Below are 21488 nucleotides of genomic sequence, written 5' to 3' on the forward strand. Positions count from 1 at the left end.
GCCTTATTTTTTCTGAAGAAAGGTACCTTACAGTGAACCTGAAGCAATTCGACAAATGCTTCATTATATGCACTAAGCAGCCACCGCCTATGGATGACACGTGGCATTGTTTAGGATTTTAATGGGATGCAATGACACCATTGTACTGGGCTTTAGCTTGCAGAACACGGTGCGCACTTGTTTGCTGGGTGTATAATGACTCGTACGGCAACCTGCGTAATTATTGTCGTGCTGCCATGCACGCTGCTGTAAACCAGGGTGAATTAACTGCATTGCGTGTACGTAATACGATAAAAAATATTAACATAAATAAATCATGTCAATTTTACCGACGGTGGGAGCGACATGTCTTTAGGTCACTTCTTAGACCTATTTCTTTAAAGGGACACTTAAATGCGTTGTCAATATTGTATAATTATCTCTTCAAATTAACTTACAGAACGATTATGCCATGTTCCGAGTTTTTCTGGCCGATTTGCGCACAGTTTTAAAATAAAAAAAATTATTCAAGATTATTCAAAATGGCTATCTATCACACCATCATCCTCGTTGATGTCCTGACGTCGTCTATGGTGGAATGCTGTCAAGGCCGCGCGGGTAAAGTTTGCGGCTACAGCAAAAATCACGCTCAGCTGACTGTGAGTGCCATTGTTTGCAGACTTCCTTTTATTTCATTGCACCGTAGTGCACTGATTTATAATGGGTCATGAGTGAAGTGGCCCTTGTTCGCACATTTCTGCAAAAATTAACTGTCGAAACGACGTTATAAAAGCTGTAGGATTCGTACACGGTACCCAGTTGAGGCATTTGCGCCATTTGTCGACTACAGTGCAAGCAAAGCAGAGGGAAGCAGGCAGTAGAGTTCGCATGAAGGACAGGAATGAGAAGTTTGACTGTCACAGCTGCGAATGAAATACCGGTGTTTTAGACTTACTCAAGCTGCAGTCGCGATAGAAATGATAACTGTGTTTGACCGTTTTTAAGAAGGACGGTGAACTGATGGGACGCGAAAAGAAAGCGAAGCAAACAAATGCGACTGTAGAGTGAGAGCAGTGCGCGGTTTGGAGCTAAAACCAGGTTAGGGAAAAAAATTAAGAACGTGGGATAATTTACAAAAACATGGCATCGCGATGGGCGATGACGCAGAAGGTGAAATTCCAACGGAAACATGCATGTTTTGGAGGCATAGAACATTGGCTGTGCCATGATGGGAAACACAAAACTCGAACTGAGGCGCAAAATGTAGCGATACGCTTGAGAAAGACGAACGAGGAGCTGTCGGGCGAGATTGCCTGGAACGTTTTCCCGCATCCATTCCCCTGTGATGGAGGATGTTATCAGAGAAACTGGGATAGCCCGCCACAAGGGGTAGACATCGAGGAACTAGAACACGCGCTGCGAGAAACAAACGTGCGTGACGCGCCGGGTCTTGATGCATGCATAAGGTCTTCAACGCTCCGCAGGCTTCCAGATTCTCACAAATTTGATATCTTTATACCATTCACGCAAAATGGAGGAAGGGAACCCTACTGACCCTACCGCACGAGTGGAAGGAATCACATGCGATCCCAGTTCCGAAACCAGGTAAACTGCCGACATGCGTGGAAATCTTTCGCCCTATCTCCCTCACACTAAATGTTGGGAAGTTGATGGAGAGTATCATCACATGTCGTATACAGTGGTTCCTCAAAGACGGCGGCCTGCGGCATCGTGCACAGGCGCGGTTCTGACAAGACCTGTGTGCCCAAGACGCCCTCCCTGAAATACATCGTGAGGTTCTCGGCAACCAAACTGAATGCAAGCCAGGGCAGTAGCAAGCGAAGGTATACGCAAAGCCCTCGATTCACTCCCGCATCCTACCATAATCCGCAGCCTACCCGACATGGGTTATAGATGAACTTACGTAGCAGTACTTGCAGGCCTTCTTCAGTCAACGCACCATCAGAGTTGAAGTGGGCGAAGCACTAGGGCCAACCATGAGCAACGCGATTGGAGTGCCGCAGGTCGCCATCATCTCGCCCACGCAGTTTAACATCCCCGTGGGAAGCCTGCCGCGCCGCCTTGAATCAATTCGGAACCTTTGAATCGCAATCTACGTGTACGATATTACTCTCTGGCCGACATGTCAATACGAAGGGGACCAAGAATTGATCAGGTATACTCTCCAGAAAGCATGGAGCCCAGTCAACTGCTTCTGCTTTTTATGGCGGTCGGGCATGAGGCCAGCGCCGGGCAAAACTGCGTACGTGGTAGTGCTTTCGGGGCATGCAGGCGAAATCAGCACACTATCCTAGTGAGAGGATAAATCTCAGGCTGCGAGGTCAAGGCATCCTAATAAAGCCATTCATCAGAATCCAGGGACATAAGGCCGAGGAGAACGGCAGTACAACCTTATGTCTGAAACGCATGCATGCCACCCGCACGCGAGCCCTCCATCTCGCTCGTTGCATCCCCAGGAGGCACCGAGGCGCGAAAGAAGAGGAAGCGACACAAGTGGTGCGCGCTTCCTGTGTATCCGGGTTGATGTAGATGTAGTGGTGCGTATCCCTCGTCGATTTTTCTTTTAATACTTGTAGAGTTTTGTGATTTTCCGTTTCAAACAAGGAAATTTTCCTTTCATGCTCAAAAAAAAGAAAAAGCCCGGTGATAGTTTTCCCGTTCCCGGGCCGTGGTCGCTGATCTATCTTCTCTTCCCCATTACCCCTTCCTTTTCCTGCACCAACCACCTTTGTACCACTACCTCAACCCATATTTCTACCCCCTCCCGTTCCCTTTCTCTCCCTGCGATACATATGTGGTGCAGGCTGGGAACCTCTTTCCCTCTCTCAGTCACCTCACCTCACCCAACATCTCGGACTGGAGAGATTAAGTACAGTCGCCACACACCCTTGCCCCATCGCGGTGTGAAAGCTTCACGTCTGCAGTGACTTAACACCCTTGCTGACCTTGCCCATTTGACAACCACGAATGCAGGAAGACATCATCTTCACGATATGGGCGAATCAATAGACCATGTATGTACATCCACTGGCACCAGCCCAGCGACGATGAGAAGTCGGAGATATTATGCACAAACTGCCTATAGGTGGCTATACCAAAGGCTGAAGAACCCAAGCTGCCCCTGTACACGTGAAAGAAGAGGAAAAATGCCCTACCCTTTCGTCATTTTTACGTTGACGCTGCTGCCTCAGCGGACAAGCAGTGTCCACTGCTGCATGGTAGGACTTCCAAGAATATCGCACTGAGCGATAGGTTCAAACCCGGCACTCGCCGTGCGGACACAAAACTTTTGGCCTTGCTGAGAGCAGCCAAGCACATCGAATCTCATCGGCAGCACCCGGTCTATTAACTACAAGATCTGCACAGTCTCGCAAGACGCGTTTCGATTATGTAGATCTCGAGTGATGCCTAACTCTTTCCTACGGTCTTTGAAGTGTTCGCGGTGACAGCGCCGTGGTCGATAAAGACCCAACCACATGCAGCGTACTTTCCGCGTTTTCACGCGTCGACGTTGTCCCGCGGTGACGCGCGAGCGAAACCGATGTCTATGCCCACCTAATATCGCCGTCGACGTAGCGAGAGAAAACATCGGAAAGCGGGCGGCAGTTCCCGTGTTTCCTGTCCGTTTCGTGGTTTGGGGTCATTCCTTTCAGCAGAAAACAATCAAACTCTTTTTAACGTGGGGTAATCGGCTGCCTTGAAAGAAACTGCAAGCTATTTCTGTTCTAAAGCGCCCATTCATTCCTGACTTGTTTGGCTTTCATCGGGGAGAGCGGGGATTTGCGATAGTTTTTTGTGAGCTAAATAAGGGATCAATGGCTATATCGCTTGTAGTGTAAGCATGAAGGGGCTTGTCTGCAAAATCGGTGCGTGACCAGCAAGCGTTATCAACGCCAGAGTTCTAGCCCCGCATTCCATTCCATTCGCGGCTACCGTGGCTTGCGTAGGGGCCAGAGGTCGGCGAATTCACTCATGAGTCCACTCACTCAGACTCATTTGAACTCAAACTCACGCGTGAGTTTGAGTTTGAGTGAGCGCGAGGCTAGTGTGGCATGGTGAGTTTGAGCTTGAGTGAGTTTGAGCCAAGTGATCCCGACTGAGTTTGAGTCCGATTGAGTTTGAGTACGTCTGAGACCTAGTGAATTCTGAGTCCATTTTGAGTTATGAGTACATTTTGAGTTTGAGTCCATTTTGAGTTCTGAGTACATTTTGAGTTTGAGTCTATTTTGAGTTCTGAGTACACTTTCAGTTTGAGTCCAGTTTGAGTTCTGGGTACATTTTGAGTTTGAGTCCATTTTGAGTTTGAGTCCATTTTGAGTTCTGAGTACATTTTGAGTTTGAGTCCATTTTGAGTTCTGAGTACATTTTGAGTTTGAGTACATTTTCAGTTTGAGTACATATTGAGTTTTGAGTACATTTTGAGTTCTGAGTACATATGAGTTTTGAGTCCATTTTGAGTTTGAGTACATATGAGTAGCCTAGCAGGCAGCTATAGTTGGCTGTTAAGTTTCATGCGTCACTGTGGGCTCGGAATTCAGGTTACCTGCGGGTACGGCACCAATCGCGATCTGCATGATCGGTTGGGAGGGAGGGGGTGTTTGATCTTTTTTAGTTTCTTGTTGAATTTTCATGGCCATAAGCACTTGCTGTACACCTAATTTTCGCGGCTGGGCGCGTGAGTGATAATTGACTGGTGAGGTCATAAAAAAGGGTTGTCTTAACTTTTCCTCCTGACGGATCCACTAAGAGCGTGGGAAAGGGTGGTGGGAAAGCACACGGCGGCGCTGGCGTGCTGGTTGTTCGCCTGCTACTGTTAACGACTTGATATACTAGGGGTCACAAAGGAAGAGGTGAGAGCCGGGGGAAATGGGGGCGGGGGCTGTCCTTTCTGCTGTTTCAAATGAATTAGCTGAATTGACTGGGCAGTGCACATTAGATTGGGTGAAAAGTGAAACTGATGAGGCTAAGGCGTGTAAGGTATCAAATGAAAGGTCCGGATTAACGGAATCAAGCGGGGTAAATAAAAAAATGCTTCCTGATTGTAGTCATCAGGCAGTCATAATGAGTCATAGATTGGGTTAAAATTCAAAATGACGCTGCGAGGGCATGTGGCGAATCAAATTCAAGGTCTCGATGTGGGGAATTATTCGCGACAAAAATGCGTTAGGGATATATCATGACGTAGTCATGGTAAGTCATAGATTCGGTTAAAATTCAAGTTCATGCCGCTAAGGCGTGTGGCATATCAAATTAAAGGTCTCGATGAGGGTAATCATGTGCTTCCTGATTATTATCATGACATAGCCAAAATAGGTCGTAAATTAGTGTAAAATTCACAATGATGCCACTGGGTGTCTGGGGCATCAAATAAGGTTCCGATAAGGGAAATCACGTGGGACGAAAATGTGGTAGGGCTATATCATGAGATAGTCATGGTTAGTCATTGATTGGTTTAACATTCAAATTGATTCCGCTAGGATGTGATGGGTATCAAATTAATGGTCTTGATGAGCGGAATCACGTGGGAGAAATACAAAAATGCTTCCTGGTTATAACCATGAAATTGTCATGGCGAGTCTTATATTGGGGTAAAATTCGAAGTGACCCCGCTAGGGCGTGTGGGGTGTCAAATTTACGGTCTTGACGAGGGGAATCACGTGGTACAATTAAAAAAAGGCTTCGTAGTTCGAATCATGAAATAGTCATTATGAGTCATAGATTGGGTTAAATTCAAGGTGAGGCCGCTGAAGCATGTGGGGCGTCAAATTGAAGGTTCCAGTTAGGAGAATCACGTCGGACACATAAATAATGCGTCCTGGTTACAATCATGAGAGTCATGGTTAGTTTGACTGGTACGAATTCCATATGACCCTGCTAGGGTGTGTGGGGTATCAAATTAAAGGTATCGTCGAGGGGGATCACGTGGGACAAATATAAAAATGCTTTCTGGTTATAATTATGAGGATATAGCAAAAGGTATATAGCAAAAGGTACACACTCACACTCACACTCACACTCTCACTCTCACTCACACTCTCACACTCACACTCACACTCACACTCACAGTCACTCTCAGACTCTCACGAACTCACACTCTCACTCTCACTCCACTCACACTCTCACTCACACTCAACTCACACTCTCACTCACACTCTCACTCTCACTTTCACTCACACTCTCACTCACTCACACTCATACTCACACTCACACTCTCACTCTCACTCTTACTCTCACTCACACTCTCACTCAAACTCACACTCTCACACTCACGCTCACTCTCTCACTCAACTCACACTCACTCAAAATCTCACTCTCACTCACACTCACACTCTCACTCACACTCTCACACTCAAGTCACACTCTCACTCACACTCTCACTCACACTCACACTCTCACTCACACTCTCACTCACACTCTCACTCACTCTCACTCACACTCACACTCTTACTCTTACTCTCACTCACACTCTCACTCTCCCTCACACTCTCACTCACACTCACTCTCACTCTCACTCACTCACACTCACACTCTCACTCACACTCTCACTCTCAGTCTCTCACTCACTCTCTCACTCTCACTCTCTCACACACTCTCTCTCACTCTCTCTCACTCTCTCTCACTCACACTCTCTCATTCTCACACTCTCTCCCTCACTCTCTCACACTCTCACATTCTCTCACTCTCACACACTCTCTCACTCACACACTCTCTCAAACACACACACGCACACTCACACACGCGTGCATGCTGGAAGTTAACAGCTGGGTGCGGTGGCGGTTATTGCTTACGACAGCTTGGTGTTTTTCCGAGCTACGAGAGCTCATCCCACCTAGCAAATGCTAATAAAAACTAATAGAAGTGCCTCAGCAAACAACGAGGCACTTTTTTGTTTGTCCCACGTGATTTCCCTCCTCGAGACCCTAAATTTGATGCCCCACATTCTTTAGGGCCACACCTCTCTGCATTTTCACCCTATCTGAGACGATCTATAACTCCCGTGTTACACGGTTCGCCATTTTCGATATTTTTCTTATCTCTTTTTTAGATTTTTAACATTTAGTTTTATCAATTCTCTACATTTACGCTTTTATAATGATTACAGGTTGAACTTCCGTGATATCTGCATTTTTGTGTATATGCAGGGCGTTACAAGATCATGGCGGGGATAGGGGGAGGGGTGTACTCGGCAAAGAATGGTACGCAATAAAACAGCAAAGGTATATCCATGAACGCCTCGCGCTTCAGAGATTCGTGGGGACAGTTCGCTTTGACACAAGGCGTTTTTTCAGGATGCAGAGCAAGAATGCACGGAACCGTAACCCTAAACAGCTTCGACATAAATGAACGGAACAGTGAGCACACGTCCCCTCACCCAATCTTGCTTGTTTCGACCTGGGGACCCAGCACACTATCGAGCCTGGACCGCCTCTGTCATGAACACGAACACGGAGCCTACATCAAGAGTTTGGTATCCAATATATACGTACAATTGCTTCCAACCATCGCTACTCTTCATGGGCAGCAGGTATGGCTGTATTAAATCTGCAACGAAAATTGTTTCCGACCTCACAGGAGCTACGGTGTCATGTCGTGGCGAATGCAAGAGTTTGAGCTCACTAATTTGCACCCGTAATATTTTTACCACGCGTGAATTTGAAAACACTGACTGCTAATGAAATCAGAGTCCATCTGACCCCGAGTAAATTTCTAGCATGAGAGAGTTGTGAGGCCATTTGAGTTCTGAATTCATTTTGAGTTCTCAGCCCATTTTGAGTTCTGAGTTCATTTTGAGTTTTGAGTACATTTTGAGTTTTGAGTCCATTTTGAGTTTGAGTACATTTTGAGTTTTGAGTACATTTTGAGTTTTGAGTACATTTTGAGTTTGAGTACATTTTGAGTTTTGAGTACATTTTGAGTTTTGAGTTCACTTTGAGTTTGAGTACATTTTGAGTTTGAGTACATTTTGAGTTTGAGTACATATTGAGTTCTGAGTACATTTTGAGTTTGAGTCCATTTTGAGTTCTGAGTACATTTTGAGTTTGAGTACATTTTGAGTTTGAGTACATTTTGAGTTCTGAGTACATTTTGAGTTTGAGTCCATTTTGAGTTCTGAGTACATTTTGAGTTTGAGTACATTTTGAGTTTGAGTACATTTTGAGTTCTGAGTACATTTTGAGTTTTGAGTCCGAGTGAGTTCTGAGTTTTGCGCTCAATGTGAGTTTGAGTTTGAGTGAGCGCAGATGTGCTGCTCAGCATTGAGTCTGAGTTTGAGTGAGTGGTGATTCGAAAAACAAAATTGTGAGTGAGTTTGAGTGAGCCGCGCCAACTTTGCCGAGGTATGGTAGGGGCGACCGAGGGTGTGCGATAGCTTGTCTTGACACAAATAAGGGAGCTTTGGTTACATGGCTAGTAGTACTAGCATAATTGGCACCGCCTCCGAGACCGGTGAGTAAGAAACATGCGTTATCACTGCCCAAATTTCTTAACTACGGCAAAAACAAAACGCACCCGACAATATTCGTTGGCAACCTGGGTTAGTACGCCGAATTCTTGGCTTTCGCCCTGTCTCCTGGCGTGGTTGAGCGTTTGCCTTCTGTTTTGAAAGCTATGGTTCGAATCTTGGCAAAACCTCGCTGATTTTTTTTTTTTTTTTTTTGCGTGAGGGTTTGGTCAGATTTTTTTTGCACGAAAAACAAATGGTGCCAGAGTGCGTTGCCTTTTATTCGACAACTGACGTTAGACTGTAAGCTCAGTAGCAAAGCATCACTGAAATTTGTTTTTCTTACGCTTATGAAGCATTCCGTACATAAAATCAAGGTAGGGCACCAAGTTGCAAGGAAATAAATTGTTAGAAGTGCGTTTTTGTTTATCAAGCTCCGTTATTTTGTTCAGATTTGACGCTGATAACTTGGAATACATTTTGCAGGATTTCGAAATTGTCCCGCACGCATTCGTAGCAATGAATAAAATAAGGCAAGTGTATTTTTGTGACAAATATAGGGTCCTGATTACTGCATTCAAGCAATCGAAAATAACTGCTCATAAATGGTCAAAAATAACTTTAAAAGGATGGCAGAGTTCATACAAATGTGTCCACCAACCTATGTCGACACAGCGGCTGACGCGCGACTTCGTCGCTCCTATGCGGTTACCTCGCCCTCTACTGCGGGTCGGCGCGGTTACGCCGAACGACGGCGACGCTCTCGCGACGGGTGATTTCGCGTCCATGTGGTTAGGGCTAAATATTCCGGGACACAGCGGTCATCCCAGGAAGAGAAAGATCATGCAGCGGCGCGAGTCACGGCCCTCGCATCGTCAACAACCACCTGCTTACATGGAAGTACGGAAATTACGCACCCGCACAAAACAAGATCGTAAGTCACTCATTCGTACATTTGTCAACCCTGACAACACTCAATGAACACCAGGGCACACGGTCCCGGGAAGCTCTCATGTCTTCGCAAGAGAAGCCCAGGCGCAGGTCTCGCGCCCTCCAACTTAATTCCTTGTTGGGAAAACCTAATTGTTGAGCCGACGTATTTCCGGAACTACCATCTTCTCCATCAGCATTCTTTACTCGCTCCACAGCACAACCCCGTGCCATCGTTGTATGAAATTAACGTATGTCAATTAACCAGAAATGAATGCGCAGTGCGCTGACTTTCATGCGTTTATTTTTGAGAAACGAGCATAAATATATGCAAGGCAAATCGTCACAATCTTAGCCAGCCCGCGCACTTGCTGCTGCTTCCAAAAAAGCCCGCCATAAAATGTAATGGTAAAACTGTACGAAAAAAAAATTCGTTGAGTAAATTAGTCCTTTGTAGAAAAAAACTGGCAGCGTATCTGCTCCTTTACTTGCAAATGTCGACGGAAGACGATGGTCTTTCGCCGACATTTGCCAAGTAAATGCCTCCCTTTGCTTTCCCGCTCACCTCTCACGCTGTTCCTCTCCCGTCGGGCTCCTCCCAAGGTAAACACACTCGAGGTTTGCTCAAGTCTATTTAAATTTACTGCGTTCCACTGCTCCAGGCAGGTTGCCTCGATGCCAGCGCTGGCGTACGGCGGAGACGCGCATGAATCGAGAGGCCCTACACTACAACGTTTATAGAAGCACGTTGTCCTTATTCACGTGCGTTCCAAGCGGAACGTGGAACTTATCTCGTACAGCCTTCCGTAACTGTTGCCACTTGATTTCTTAAAATGCCGCCAGAAGCTATAGTGGCGCGGGCCACAGTAGGCAACGGAGTGAAATTTTTTTTTCTGCAGTGGATGTAGTATTCATTTAATCAAGCATCCGTGAATTTTTAATAAAGGAACACTGCAAATATCCCTTATGTATTGATTTTCTGCCTTACATTTGCTTAATGTTTTCTTCTTGTTCAACAGTGTTGACAAGTATGAACACTGCCACCGGACTTAGACGTTTAGATTTGGCTGTAGGTATATGAACTTATTGTGGAACTTCTGTTTCACTTCGGCCGGGTGGCTGAATCGAGTTACAGACAGATAGACCAACAGAAATACATGCAGACCAAAAATTTCGCGTTTAAGTAGTCCAAGAAAGAAAATCGTCTTTAAAAAAGAAACAGTCTTTTCAGAAGCAGCAGCAAGAGCTCGTGTTGACTATGAATATGACTGTTGTGCCTTGCATATAGTTCTGCTCTTCTTGAGTAAGTAAACAACTAAAAGCGACAGTTGTTGTAGCGTCTCCTCCCGTGTCCTCGTCAATCGACGCTTCTGTGCTTTCAAAGTACCAGCCGAATCGTCTGCACTGAATAAATTCGAAACCAATGTTATACTTACCAAATATTAATATAAAATTATAGTAATGACAGAAATAAAAAGAAACCTGCGATATATAACGTACATTCAAGATGAAATCTAAGCTCGTACTATGACGCATTTATTAATATCACCACGTCACCAATTAGTCGTTTGTAATTAAAGTAGCGTCGGGACCCGATTTTTTTTCAACACACGCAAAAGTCGACCGCCGACAACTCCTCAGTGCGCGCATAAGCGATTTTCGGAAATACATTTGCAATATGATATCCTGTAAAATTACTGGCGTATCGATGCTACGTCGTAAAATGATGTGCAGCGAAGTCCAACGGTTCATCACAGCTGCAAAAGCACCGGCATGCAGATCGCGTCCACACGAACAAAATTGTGGCATAGAAGAACCAGACAGACGTCGGTGGCTGGCATCCAGAAATATATCTTACATGACGCACTCGGAACGGAACGAGAAAGCGCGTCGCCGGCATTGTCTTGGCACCGCTCATTCCACACAACTGCACGCGCATGCCGCACGTGCTCTAGCGCTTCAGCGTCGTTTTAAACTCGGTTGCTTTCGCCTACTAGGCATCCCCGCCGGTTAAAAAAGCAGCCCGACTATATGGCTCAACCATCTAAAACAGAAATAGAACACGACTCAACCTGCCATACGAAGACTATCTAATAAGCACGGCGGAACAAAGCAAAAAGCAGTGCAGACACTTTCCCGCGCCGTAGCGGTATAGTATTCCCACATATGGAGACAAATCTTACACATTAAATTGTACACAAAGACGCCCTCTCAATGTTCTCCATAATGCGACTCTTAGTACCATCACTGGCTTACCACGCCATATAAAAAAATCCCTAACCTCCAATCTGCGGCTGCCCTTCCACAATTGAAAAAAATCATTCAAGATAAAACCGGCCAATACAACTTCAAGCTGAAACTTACTCATCAAGGAGCCACACTCACGGCCTGCGATAAGCAAGATCGCATCCCCTTATATGATTTTCCGATACTCATTCCTCCGTGGCAACGACCTCTCCTGACTGAACCAATGACAACCCGCCCCATCGCCCACACAACGGCTGCCTCAAGACAGAAACGTTGTCACGCCGCCGTACGGAAGCTCCTCTAGACAATATTGAAATGTACAGCGTACAGTGCCGTGCACAATGGGACAGATTCATTGCAACTGGTGTTCGAATTTTTATCCGTGCAAGTGGACGTGACTGCGATTTGCGCTTCGCGCTTAGCGCTTTGCTAACTCTAGGGACTATTGCTCAGTTAAGTACAGCCTCACAACCATAGTTTTTTTTTCTAAAGAACTACCATGAACTCGTCGCCTAGTTGGGACAAGTGGCTGGGTGATCGCACGACTAATTTGTTTTCGCACAAATTAGCGCTAACTAAGTGTATCCTTAGTGTTCGATACATATGTTAAGTGCTCTAAGCATCGTATGTGAAAGTGGTCGTCTGTGAGAGTGTCAGAATAGGGAAAAAGACCATATGTTTCTGCATCGGCGAAAACAAATTCGGTGTTGCCTAGCCTGAATTCAAGTTAGCGTTGCTAGACTATCGGGATTAGGAAATGCAGCCGGGTTTTACAGCAGTTGCAGCGTTTTCATAGCTTTGGTGCACAAGGCAATTACGTACCGACTGTAAAAGATAACTTCAACACGATTAGCTGTAGCGAGCATTTTTAATTTGCAGTTGTTGCAATCAGCAACTAATGCGTTTTTCTCGTCTGTTAAACATGTACGTATTCATTAGGCTTGGGATTCAACGTTTGCTATTGTAACTAAAATTTGTCTTACTGTTGGCGCTCGAAATCTTTCATTGGCCGTTATTACCTCACGCTAATGGTATGCAACTCAGCGTATTAACATAACCTCACCGAGAAGCGTTTGTCCATCGCGCTTCGCCGCTCCTTGCGATTACTCCCCGCTCGATTAAACCTGCGCTTTTCTTATAATTAACTTCGATATTTTCTCCCGTCCCGGCATGTAAAGGACCCACTGACTGCAATTATTTGTGTTTTCGAAATCTGAAACTGTCCACACACATATGCGCTAAATGGTAACGATGACGCCATTACAGGAGATTAACGCCGCAGCAAATAGTCTAAATGCATGCGTTTCGTCTTCCGTTACTCCTTATAGATCGGCGGGGGCGAACATATGGTCCGCATTTGTGGACACGGCACGCACTCTGCCACAGATACTCCCCTTGAAGATGAACGGTCGCCCGGAAAGACTAACGGCTGTATTTTAGTCTCTATCTGAATCCTCTTTGCCTAAGAGTGTGACTGCTTGGACAAGACTGAAAGTGCCAGCACATCCCCCGCCATCCGCATAGACAGGTACAGAAACTCCGACTCAAGCAACTTACTCCGAGGGAACACGTTTCCCACTAAGCTTGCCTTACAAGAACCCAAGAAATATTTATTAACAAATTCTATACAGATGCAACATTTTCACCAGAAACAATCCGCAAATGGTACTACCCCCACATCAATCCGAAATGTCCATACTGTCAGCAAGCTGTCAAGGCTGATTTGCACCACCTGGCCTGGGTATGCCCCAAATTCTCTCAATACCGAAATTTCACTTCCACGCACCCAGATCCCTCAACCCACATCTATCCCTTCACATAAGATGAGCACACCATCAACCTTATCATTGAGTTCTCCACTAAGAGGAGTTTAGCGCGAGCTATATCGCGATGGCCGAACGTGTCGTCCGAGGCGGCACTTGCAATAAAACAATGTGGTACGCGATGTTAGTTTGCATACGGGCCTTTAACGGAGCCACCGCATGTATGCGTAAATTAGGCCATTTTCAACGACTTCACTTCTTTTGACTTCACTTCTTTTTAAAATTTTGCTAATTACACATTACACTAAAAGCTAGGGTTACTGACACCGCTTATTGTTCGGGCTTCTATTGTATGCGAAATGTAGTTCTGTGAACTTTAATTGAAAAAAAGTAACGTAAAGGTCTGTCTGCAGGCAAGGTTCTTCTTGCACCGCCATTGTAATCACGTTGTTTCAAAGCAGACAGAGAACAAATGTGATTCTGGCGTAATTTTTCACTAACTTTCATGCGGACCGTGTTAAGAATGATGTACGGGTCACTGATTCCCTCAGGTCACGTACGCTGCAGTCACACCGTACCAGGTATTGCGTCACTGCTGCAATTTATATCCCCAAGCTTAACCACCGCGAAAAAAGCAATCCGGGCTGGCTGAATGCTGGGTAGAAATTTTGTAGGTGAAAATGTCCAAGTACGGCCCCGTCCTTACTGTTGCGCAACGACGGCAGTACAGTGCGAGCATATCAAGTGAACCGTAGTATCGCGCCGCTCCATCAGGTACACGGCAAACTTCCGTATGCTGGACACTCCTCTCGCGGGTGTTCGGCACAGGCGACCGTCGCGACCCAGCAACGGCCGGGCGTCCTCGAGAACTTGAGCAGGACGCAGTGAGGAGACCTCGTGAGGAAACCTACGCGGCGTTTTATACCAATATACGCGGACGCGCACCCCAAGATCGCGGATGGCGTTATCCTCATTTTTTTGCAGCGCTACATATACGTAGACTCCGGTTAACACGAACTCGGTTACCACTTTTTTTTTTTTTTTTTGCTGAAGACGAACAACACCCTTTTTTTGTGACATGCACAATGCAAAAAAAAACGACCGTTTAAAACGAATTTTTAATATACGTACAAATTTTCACGGTCCCTTAACGAGTTCGCTTTAACGAGAGTTGTGTCATGCATACCGTACCATGATGTCAGGAAAACCGTACCATGTAATAAAAAAAATACCTTTCATATTAATTGAAGAACCCGCAGCCACAACTAACAGACGCAATGAAGACAAACTGTTCGATTAGAGGCTACGAAAATTAAAAAAGAAGTTCTGGCTAAGTGGACGCAGAAAACACGTAAGGATGTACGCTGCAACTATTACAGCTACAATTATACAAAGCACCGCCTCTTGCCTCCCCCAATACAAAAATTATTTTTCTGAAATGCACCCTACCAGTTTTCGGCACTATCGCGAGAAGACACAACCTTCTACATTCTTGAATTCACGGCGCACACAACAAACACGAACGATTTGGAGAGCGAGACACAAAGGTGCGGCGCCTGTCTGTCTTGCTCTCTATATCGCCCGTGTTTGTTGTGTGCGCTGTGAATTCAAGAATATTGAACACCAACTCGCCCAAGCATCAACGTTACCCCTTGGAGGACGGGTCTCAACAGCCTTGTACATCAGTTGCGTCATCATTCTAGAAAACCATTCTTCACGTTCGGTGGTCGTCCCTTTCTTTTGCCTACCAGTGCGAATAAACAGAGACCTGACAAAACTGGCGGTACCCTTTGATGGTGAAAGTGTTAAAACGAAAGAGTTATACTCCATCTCACGACCTGGTAGCAGCACGCCGAAATCTACGAAGCATGCAGGCGTTGTCCCTACGAAGCGGCGCACACTGTTCTCTCTGTACGTTATGTTCCTTACTTCCATCATGAAAATAGGCCTTGCTGTGTATAATGGTCAAAATTAATACCCCCCTGCAGGCTCCCATGTTGGTATTTTTAAGCGCTTTTGCTTTAGAATTTGAAAGTCATTTTCTAACTACCCAAGAAAGAAATGGTGCCGCTCCAGGCATATTTTTACAATCTCCATAAAACATTTCCCGCGAACATTTTTCTGAATGAGATCCAAACTAATCTACAGTTCTAGAGTGACGTATTTCGCCCGGTCATTGGTTCCATGCTTTTTACCCGCCGCGGTGCAAAAAAGCTAAGGCGCCGTGCTGCTGAGCCCAAGGACGTGGGTTCTATCCCCGACCGCGGCGGCCGCTTTTCTGATGGAGGCGAAAAGCGAAAACGCCCGTGTGTTCGAGATTTCGGTGCATGTAAAGATCTTCAGGTGGTCAAAATTGATCCTGGGCCCTCCATTACGACATGCCTCATCGTCTGCGTTGCGTCGGCTCGTCAAACCTCAAAATCAAATTATATTGTTCCATTATTCTTTTGTCCTCGAAGAAAAAAAAACAGTAAACGTATTTATTGATATCGCCGTGCAAGACTAAAACGTATACAGTCGTGACAACCTGTAAGGCTCCTGAAATGTTACGGAATTGGGTACTCTTACATATCAAAATTAAGTATGTGCCTAGAAAGAATAAAAAATATGTTGGACACACTATACGGAGACGTTGCAGAAGTTCTACAAGATTTAGTTCTTGCGTCACTTCTGTTTGAGGAGTCGTGCATGAGTATCTTGATAGTTTCGATCTAGCCTCCCTTTTCTGTGCGCCAAACAATACTATTTGGACGACATACGATGTTTGCGTGTTTTGACTTTGGTCCTACAGTTGTCAAGGCTGCTGTGAATCGTACAGGCGTTGGGGAGAGCTTTCTTCAGAAGCCATAATTTCTTTTACAGCGAGGCTGTATGCAACGAGGATCGCGGGATTTTTTATGTCCGTCCATTTAAAAAAATAAATCAACTCTTTCGGGCATGCCAGGGCATCCCGGAATAGCGCTATTGGGCTAACCCCTCTGAAATAATTAAGAGTCGACAATTCGTGCTGTTTCTGTACAGCCATCCACTTCCATGGAGTGAAATGGCTCATATTTTTCTGTGAAAGAAAGGGTAATGTGACTCCTTGACGGGCTTGTAAATTCGGTTTGTTGCATTGAAGTAAAAATGCAACGTACTTATGCATTTACCGTGCTTGTGAAACGATATGTGGGAAGCCGGTGTTAGAAAGCAATGGTTGATTATAAAGGATAGCTCGTTGCCGTGTCGATCGCGATGCGATGCCGCTGGACGCAAGGACGGAAATAATGGCTTACACAATGTTCTGGCTGCCGGGCACGGAAATGCCTTCCCGGCACGTTCGGTTAACGCATGCGGCTACGCGTGCAAGAGTCTTACTTGTTGTTCAAGGAAGAATACACCGCCAAGAATTACAGCGGGTAAATAAAAAGCGAAATGTGAATAGATAGCGATAGAAAAGAGCTTTCACGTCAGGAAGTGGATCTTCCAGTTCGCCGTGCCAGCTGGACTCGCTCGTCGAACAAAGAGCACGAGTTTAGACACACGAAGAAGCCAACGGTGAAGGGAGCTGTATTGAATATCAATATGAATATCAACAGGGGAGGGCAAAAGGTGAGATGAAGTAACTTTATAATCAAGCGGGTAGCGAAGGGGAAACGAATAAAAAAGGGAAGCAGGTTCGTGCGGAGCGTTAAGAAATCGCGGTGCCCTTTGACCTAGTCGGGAGAATTGGTATGGACCGCTGGATGCCCGCAGGTTGTCAGAGCATAGCCAAGAATAGCGAATGAGCGGAGTGCGATCTGCCTCGTTCGTGCGAGGTGAAGAAATATGAGCGCGGGTTCACGGCCGATCGGTCATTCAGCGCTTGTAAACAGAGACGACGGATCTAAGCAGAAAGCCGAGGCTGAACCATTAATATTGCCGGAAAAAAGGTCGTCCGGAAAAAAAGTGTTCCAGTATCGAATGACCTTTCTGTGGCTGGTGGCTTTGTGAAAATCTGTGGGCATCCATTAGCTTCAAAGTGATGAATGCTGAAGTGCTCTCCTCGACCCTTTTATCAGCTGCGAACCAGATAAAATACACGCGATAGCTGTTGACAAGGCTCAAGACAACGATCTTTAACGAGACTGCGCCGCCAAAAAGCAATAAAATAGACGAAAGAATACAACAGCGTACCAAGACCCCTGAATAGTAGAGCCCCTCTTATAGTCACGTTTCCAAACGTCGGTCCCTTTGTAGCATTTTCTTTATAGTCTATTACTGTATGCTCGGATAATACCCATGTCCGGTTGAGACGTCTTTTGTTCGCAGTCCCTTGCAAAGGACGCCAATCATGTTCTGCTGCATTGTAGTTAAGAAAACTGGGTGGCGTAGAAAATAAATTATTTATGTCATTTTGTTTCGAAAGCGTGGTGCACGAGATACTCAAGAAGAAAATACCTACACTCCCAAATGTCTCAGCGACAACTTTCAACGACGATTTTTATGCATTTGTTTTCAGCGTTCGATTACAATTATCAGCACTTCTGGCATAATTACGAAATGCGGATAAGAAAAGTTTGCCCAGTCTGAATTCATGGATTTCATAGGGGTTTTGAAGAGACTGTGCTTTCGAAAAACAAGAATACCAAGGAAAGAACGATAAGAGAGAATAAGAGAACGCCGCTCTTTTTTCGAACCATGCTCTCCTAATGTTTTTAACAGTGAAGCTGTTGAGCAAATCGTTTGTGTATTATGTATGCAGTTAAAAAAAATGCCGAGCTCTCGTGCACGCGTGCCTCGAACGCACGTTCGTCGAGCCAAGCATATCCACTTTAGGAGATTGGCCAACATTGGCCACAAAAAAAATCCAGCGTTCGTCGTTATCTTGGCAAAACTTTCTAGGAACGAGAAGTGTGATTGTTGTCATTATTTCTTGTGCGGAACGCTTTGGTCCGCCTTGGTCTCGCTAAGGCGTACAGTTTGATTGGAAAGGAGGGCTTCTACAAGCTCGGCTACTGTGTTGTGGACTGCCATTTGAAGTAATTTTGTCGTGAATGAATTTAGGGGAATACCCAGGGCCTGCTTCATGGCTTTCCTGATTATTGTGTCAAGTTGTATGACGACCTTTTAGAGGAGTTGCATGTACGGCGCTGCGTAGTCAATTCGTGGGTTAACAAAAACCTGAACGAGGCACAAGGTGTCCGTGTCCTTCAAACCCCTCCGCCTGTTGGCCACTCGTCTGATCATGTTCAATATCTGGTCTGACGTGAGCTTGATTTTTCTGATCATGGCCGTTGCCTTGCTGTCGGCCTGGATCAGGAAGCCCAGGATCCTAAGATGAGGTACAGGGAGGATCCGGATCCCTTCTATAGTGATTCCAACTTTTTCTGCACCTTCTGCTGGTGCACGTGGTCTAACAATGGTCAACTCCGACTTTCGAATATCAAAGGCCACAGGCCTTCACATAGCTGTTGATCGTGTCAGCTGCTTTTTGGAGTGTGTCTTCCATCCAGCCATCCGACCCTGCCATCGCAGTCCAGAGGGTAATGTCGTCGGCATACAATGCATGGCCCAGGCCATCTATTGATTCGAAAAGCTTGGGCAACGACAGGAAAGCCCTATTGAACAGGAAAGGGAGAGGACCGAACCTTGCGGCGTTCTTCTATCCCCCAGAGAGGTCGGTTGGGATGTCTCCTCTCCTATTCTGATCTTGGCCGTTAGGTTGCCAAGAAAGACTCGGACGTAGTTGTACGTTTTCACTCCGCAACCCATGTTGCGTAGGTTGCGGACGACACTTTTATTAGTCACGTTTTCCCAAAGGCACCTTTGTGGTCGAGCGCTAGGATCGCTCGCCGCGCCTGCTTCGTTGCTCTCTTGATTACTAGCTTGTACGAGAACATCTTGGGTGCCCAGGTGTTGCCTAAAGCCATACATTGCCTCTGGCATCTGGTCGGTGGCAACCTCTTGAGTACCGTACGTTCCATAACCTTCCCCACGCAGGATGTGAGGGAATCGGTCGCATGTTTTCGATGTGAGGTGTCTTCTTAGACTTGGGTATGAAACGGACTTCCGCTTCTTTCCATTCCAGTGGAAATTTGCCAGACTCCCTGACCCGGTTGATGTACTGCAGCAGCTCGCTGCGAGCCTTGTCCGCAAAGTTGTTGAGTAACCTGTAGGTAATGTACACGGTCCCGGCGCGCTGTCCCTATTGCCCTCGGAGATTGCCGCGACAAATTCGGTTTCGGTGAATGGCTTGTCTATTGTTTCGTTGGTAGGCCGTCACAGTACGTGCAGATCAAACGCGGCGGCATTCGGTTCACTGATAGGTTCTTCCGATTGCTTTTCTTGGAGAACAATTAGGTAGCTCTAATAAACTTCATTTAGTGCAGAAACCTCGCATAACTTGTGACTGCGTTATATCGCCAGGCGAAAGGAAAATCCCGCGGTCCCGTGTACGCAGAAAAATCTGCATCAATCCCATGCGCAAGCGCAAGAAAATAGGTGGGAGGGGAGTTATGAGTAAAGGGGAGAGGCATTGGCAGGGTTTAGAAATGGCATAGCTACGCTTTCGCATCTACCGACGCTGGTAATTGGGAACGGAGCATTGGAGGGAGCAAAAAAAAAAATACACCGGCCGTACGATACAGCTTCGCTGGTTAGCCATCTCTGCGGAGTTCTGGGCGCATTCGCAATGAGTGCCCCCAAGAAAGCCTTTCGTTTTTGAGAAAAGGACAACAACCCAGCGTACGGACTGTGGCCCCAACATCACTCTGTGGAAGAAAGGCGTTAAACGGCATTCAAACATGCCAAGCGGCGTCCTGCTTCCACCTACAGCCAGACGACTCCTCAAAACTTCTGTGGGATGGAGACTGGACTGCGAGTGCACGTCTCGGCAACAAATCAACCGCAGTCGCACCTACGCACGCAGTTCATTTTTTTCCCTCTGGACAAAGGCACATGCAGTGGACTCTGAAGGGGAATTGGATGGCAGACGCCCAAAGAATGCAAAACGTCGATATCTTTTCCTTTTCGCGGCACATGAAATATTCTTTTTCTGTCAGTTCCATACAGGAATCTCACTGTGCGTCGTTGCAGACAACGTGAAGCGCCTACAAAGCCTTTCTCACGGCCTGAAGCGGTAACTTCTCTGACGAAACATCGGCAGTGCTGCTGGCACCCATAGCTATCGCCAGCCGAGGCCAGAGCGGGGGACGCATTTTTTTTCTGTCGCTTTTTTTAAGTATAAAACGTGAGGCAGTCATGTAATCGCCCGGATGCCAGGAGTGCGAAGCTGAACTTCGGTGACGCAATCGTTGCACCGTAAAGGCCGGGTCCTATCAACCTTTCTTAGAGGCTAATTGTGTTCGCGAAAGCAAAACCAGTTGGGCGCTAGACCTACTAGTCTCGGAATGTAGTCCAAGAAGGAGAAAGGGGGCTACTGCGATGCATTGCGGCAGTTGCCGCGACGGTTGATCCCCACCTGAAGCTGAAACGCGGGCAGGAAAGTAGCAACAAGAACATAAAACAGAGAGAGAAACAGAACTTGTCGGTGAGCTTGGTCGAGATAACAAAGCTGTAATGCGCTCGTTTTAGACTCCCGCAGGGGCCTTACACTCCATGACACCAGTGGATAACGGACGCCTACCCCGGAGGCGTGATTTCGCAACGCCCTTCTCTCCAAAACCTGTCACTGCAGCAACGCAGGGTTGGGAAAAGTGGTTTGGGAGCGAAATGTAAAGATCGCTTCCTTCGCGCATACTTTCTTTTTCGCATACGAGCTTGTTTTAAACCTAAGAAGGCAACGGATTTGTCTCCGAACACGTCTTGCCCTTATTTTCTGGTTCAGGGGACCCCTTAACTTCACCGGGGAGAAAAAAAAAACGGCTGGGATAAAATTTGCTGAAGATACCCTTCCTGGCTTCGCGACAAGATCGGCGGAATAGAAGTTCCCTTGACTAGGAAATAGGCGGCAAGGCAGGCGACCGCGCAAGTAGGGGAGAAGGGAGGGCAGTTGTATCGCGATGCACCCGCTAATGCACCCTCAAGGTTAGTCGCGCGGGGCTCGGCTTCCAATGCGGCGCTCCACTTGCTCCGGGAAGAGACCACGCGCGTAACTGCGAATGTATCGATGGCGCTCTTAAATGAGA

The 21488-nt window shown here is 46.4% G+C and overlaps 1 protein-coding gene across 1 annotated transcript in view; it reads right to left on the bottom strand.

Moving 5' to 3' along the window:
- LOC144152346 (uncharacterized) overlaps positions 1-21488 on the bottom strand; it is a 51121-nt gene that overhangs the window by 4338 nt on the left and 25295 nt on the right. The window contains exon 4 of the mRNA XM_077683611.1: positions 18523-18673. Coding sequence (XP_077539737.1) covers positions 18523-18673 — 151 coding nt within the window. The remainder of the gene's footprint in view (positions 1-18522; positions 18674-21488) is intronic.

This window comes from Haemaphysalis longicornis, unplaced genomic scaffold, assembly GCF_048455015.1.
Source record: "Haemaphysalis longicornis isolate Haplotype H1 unplaced genomic scaffold, Haemaphysalis longicornis Haplotype H1 scaffold_9, whole genome shotgun sequence".
NCBI classification, from domain to species: Eukaryota; Metazoa; Arthropoda; class Arachnida; order Ixodida; family Ixodidae; genus Haemaphysalis; species Haemaphysalis longicornis.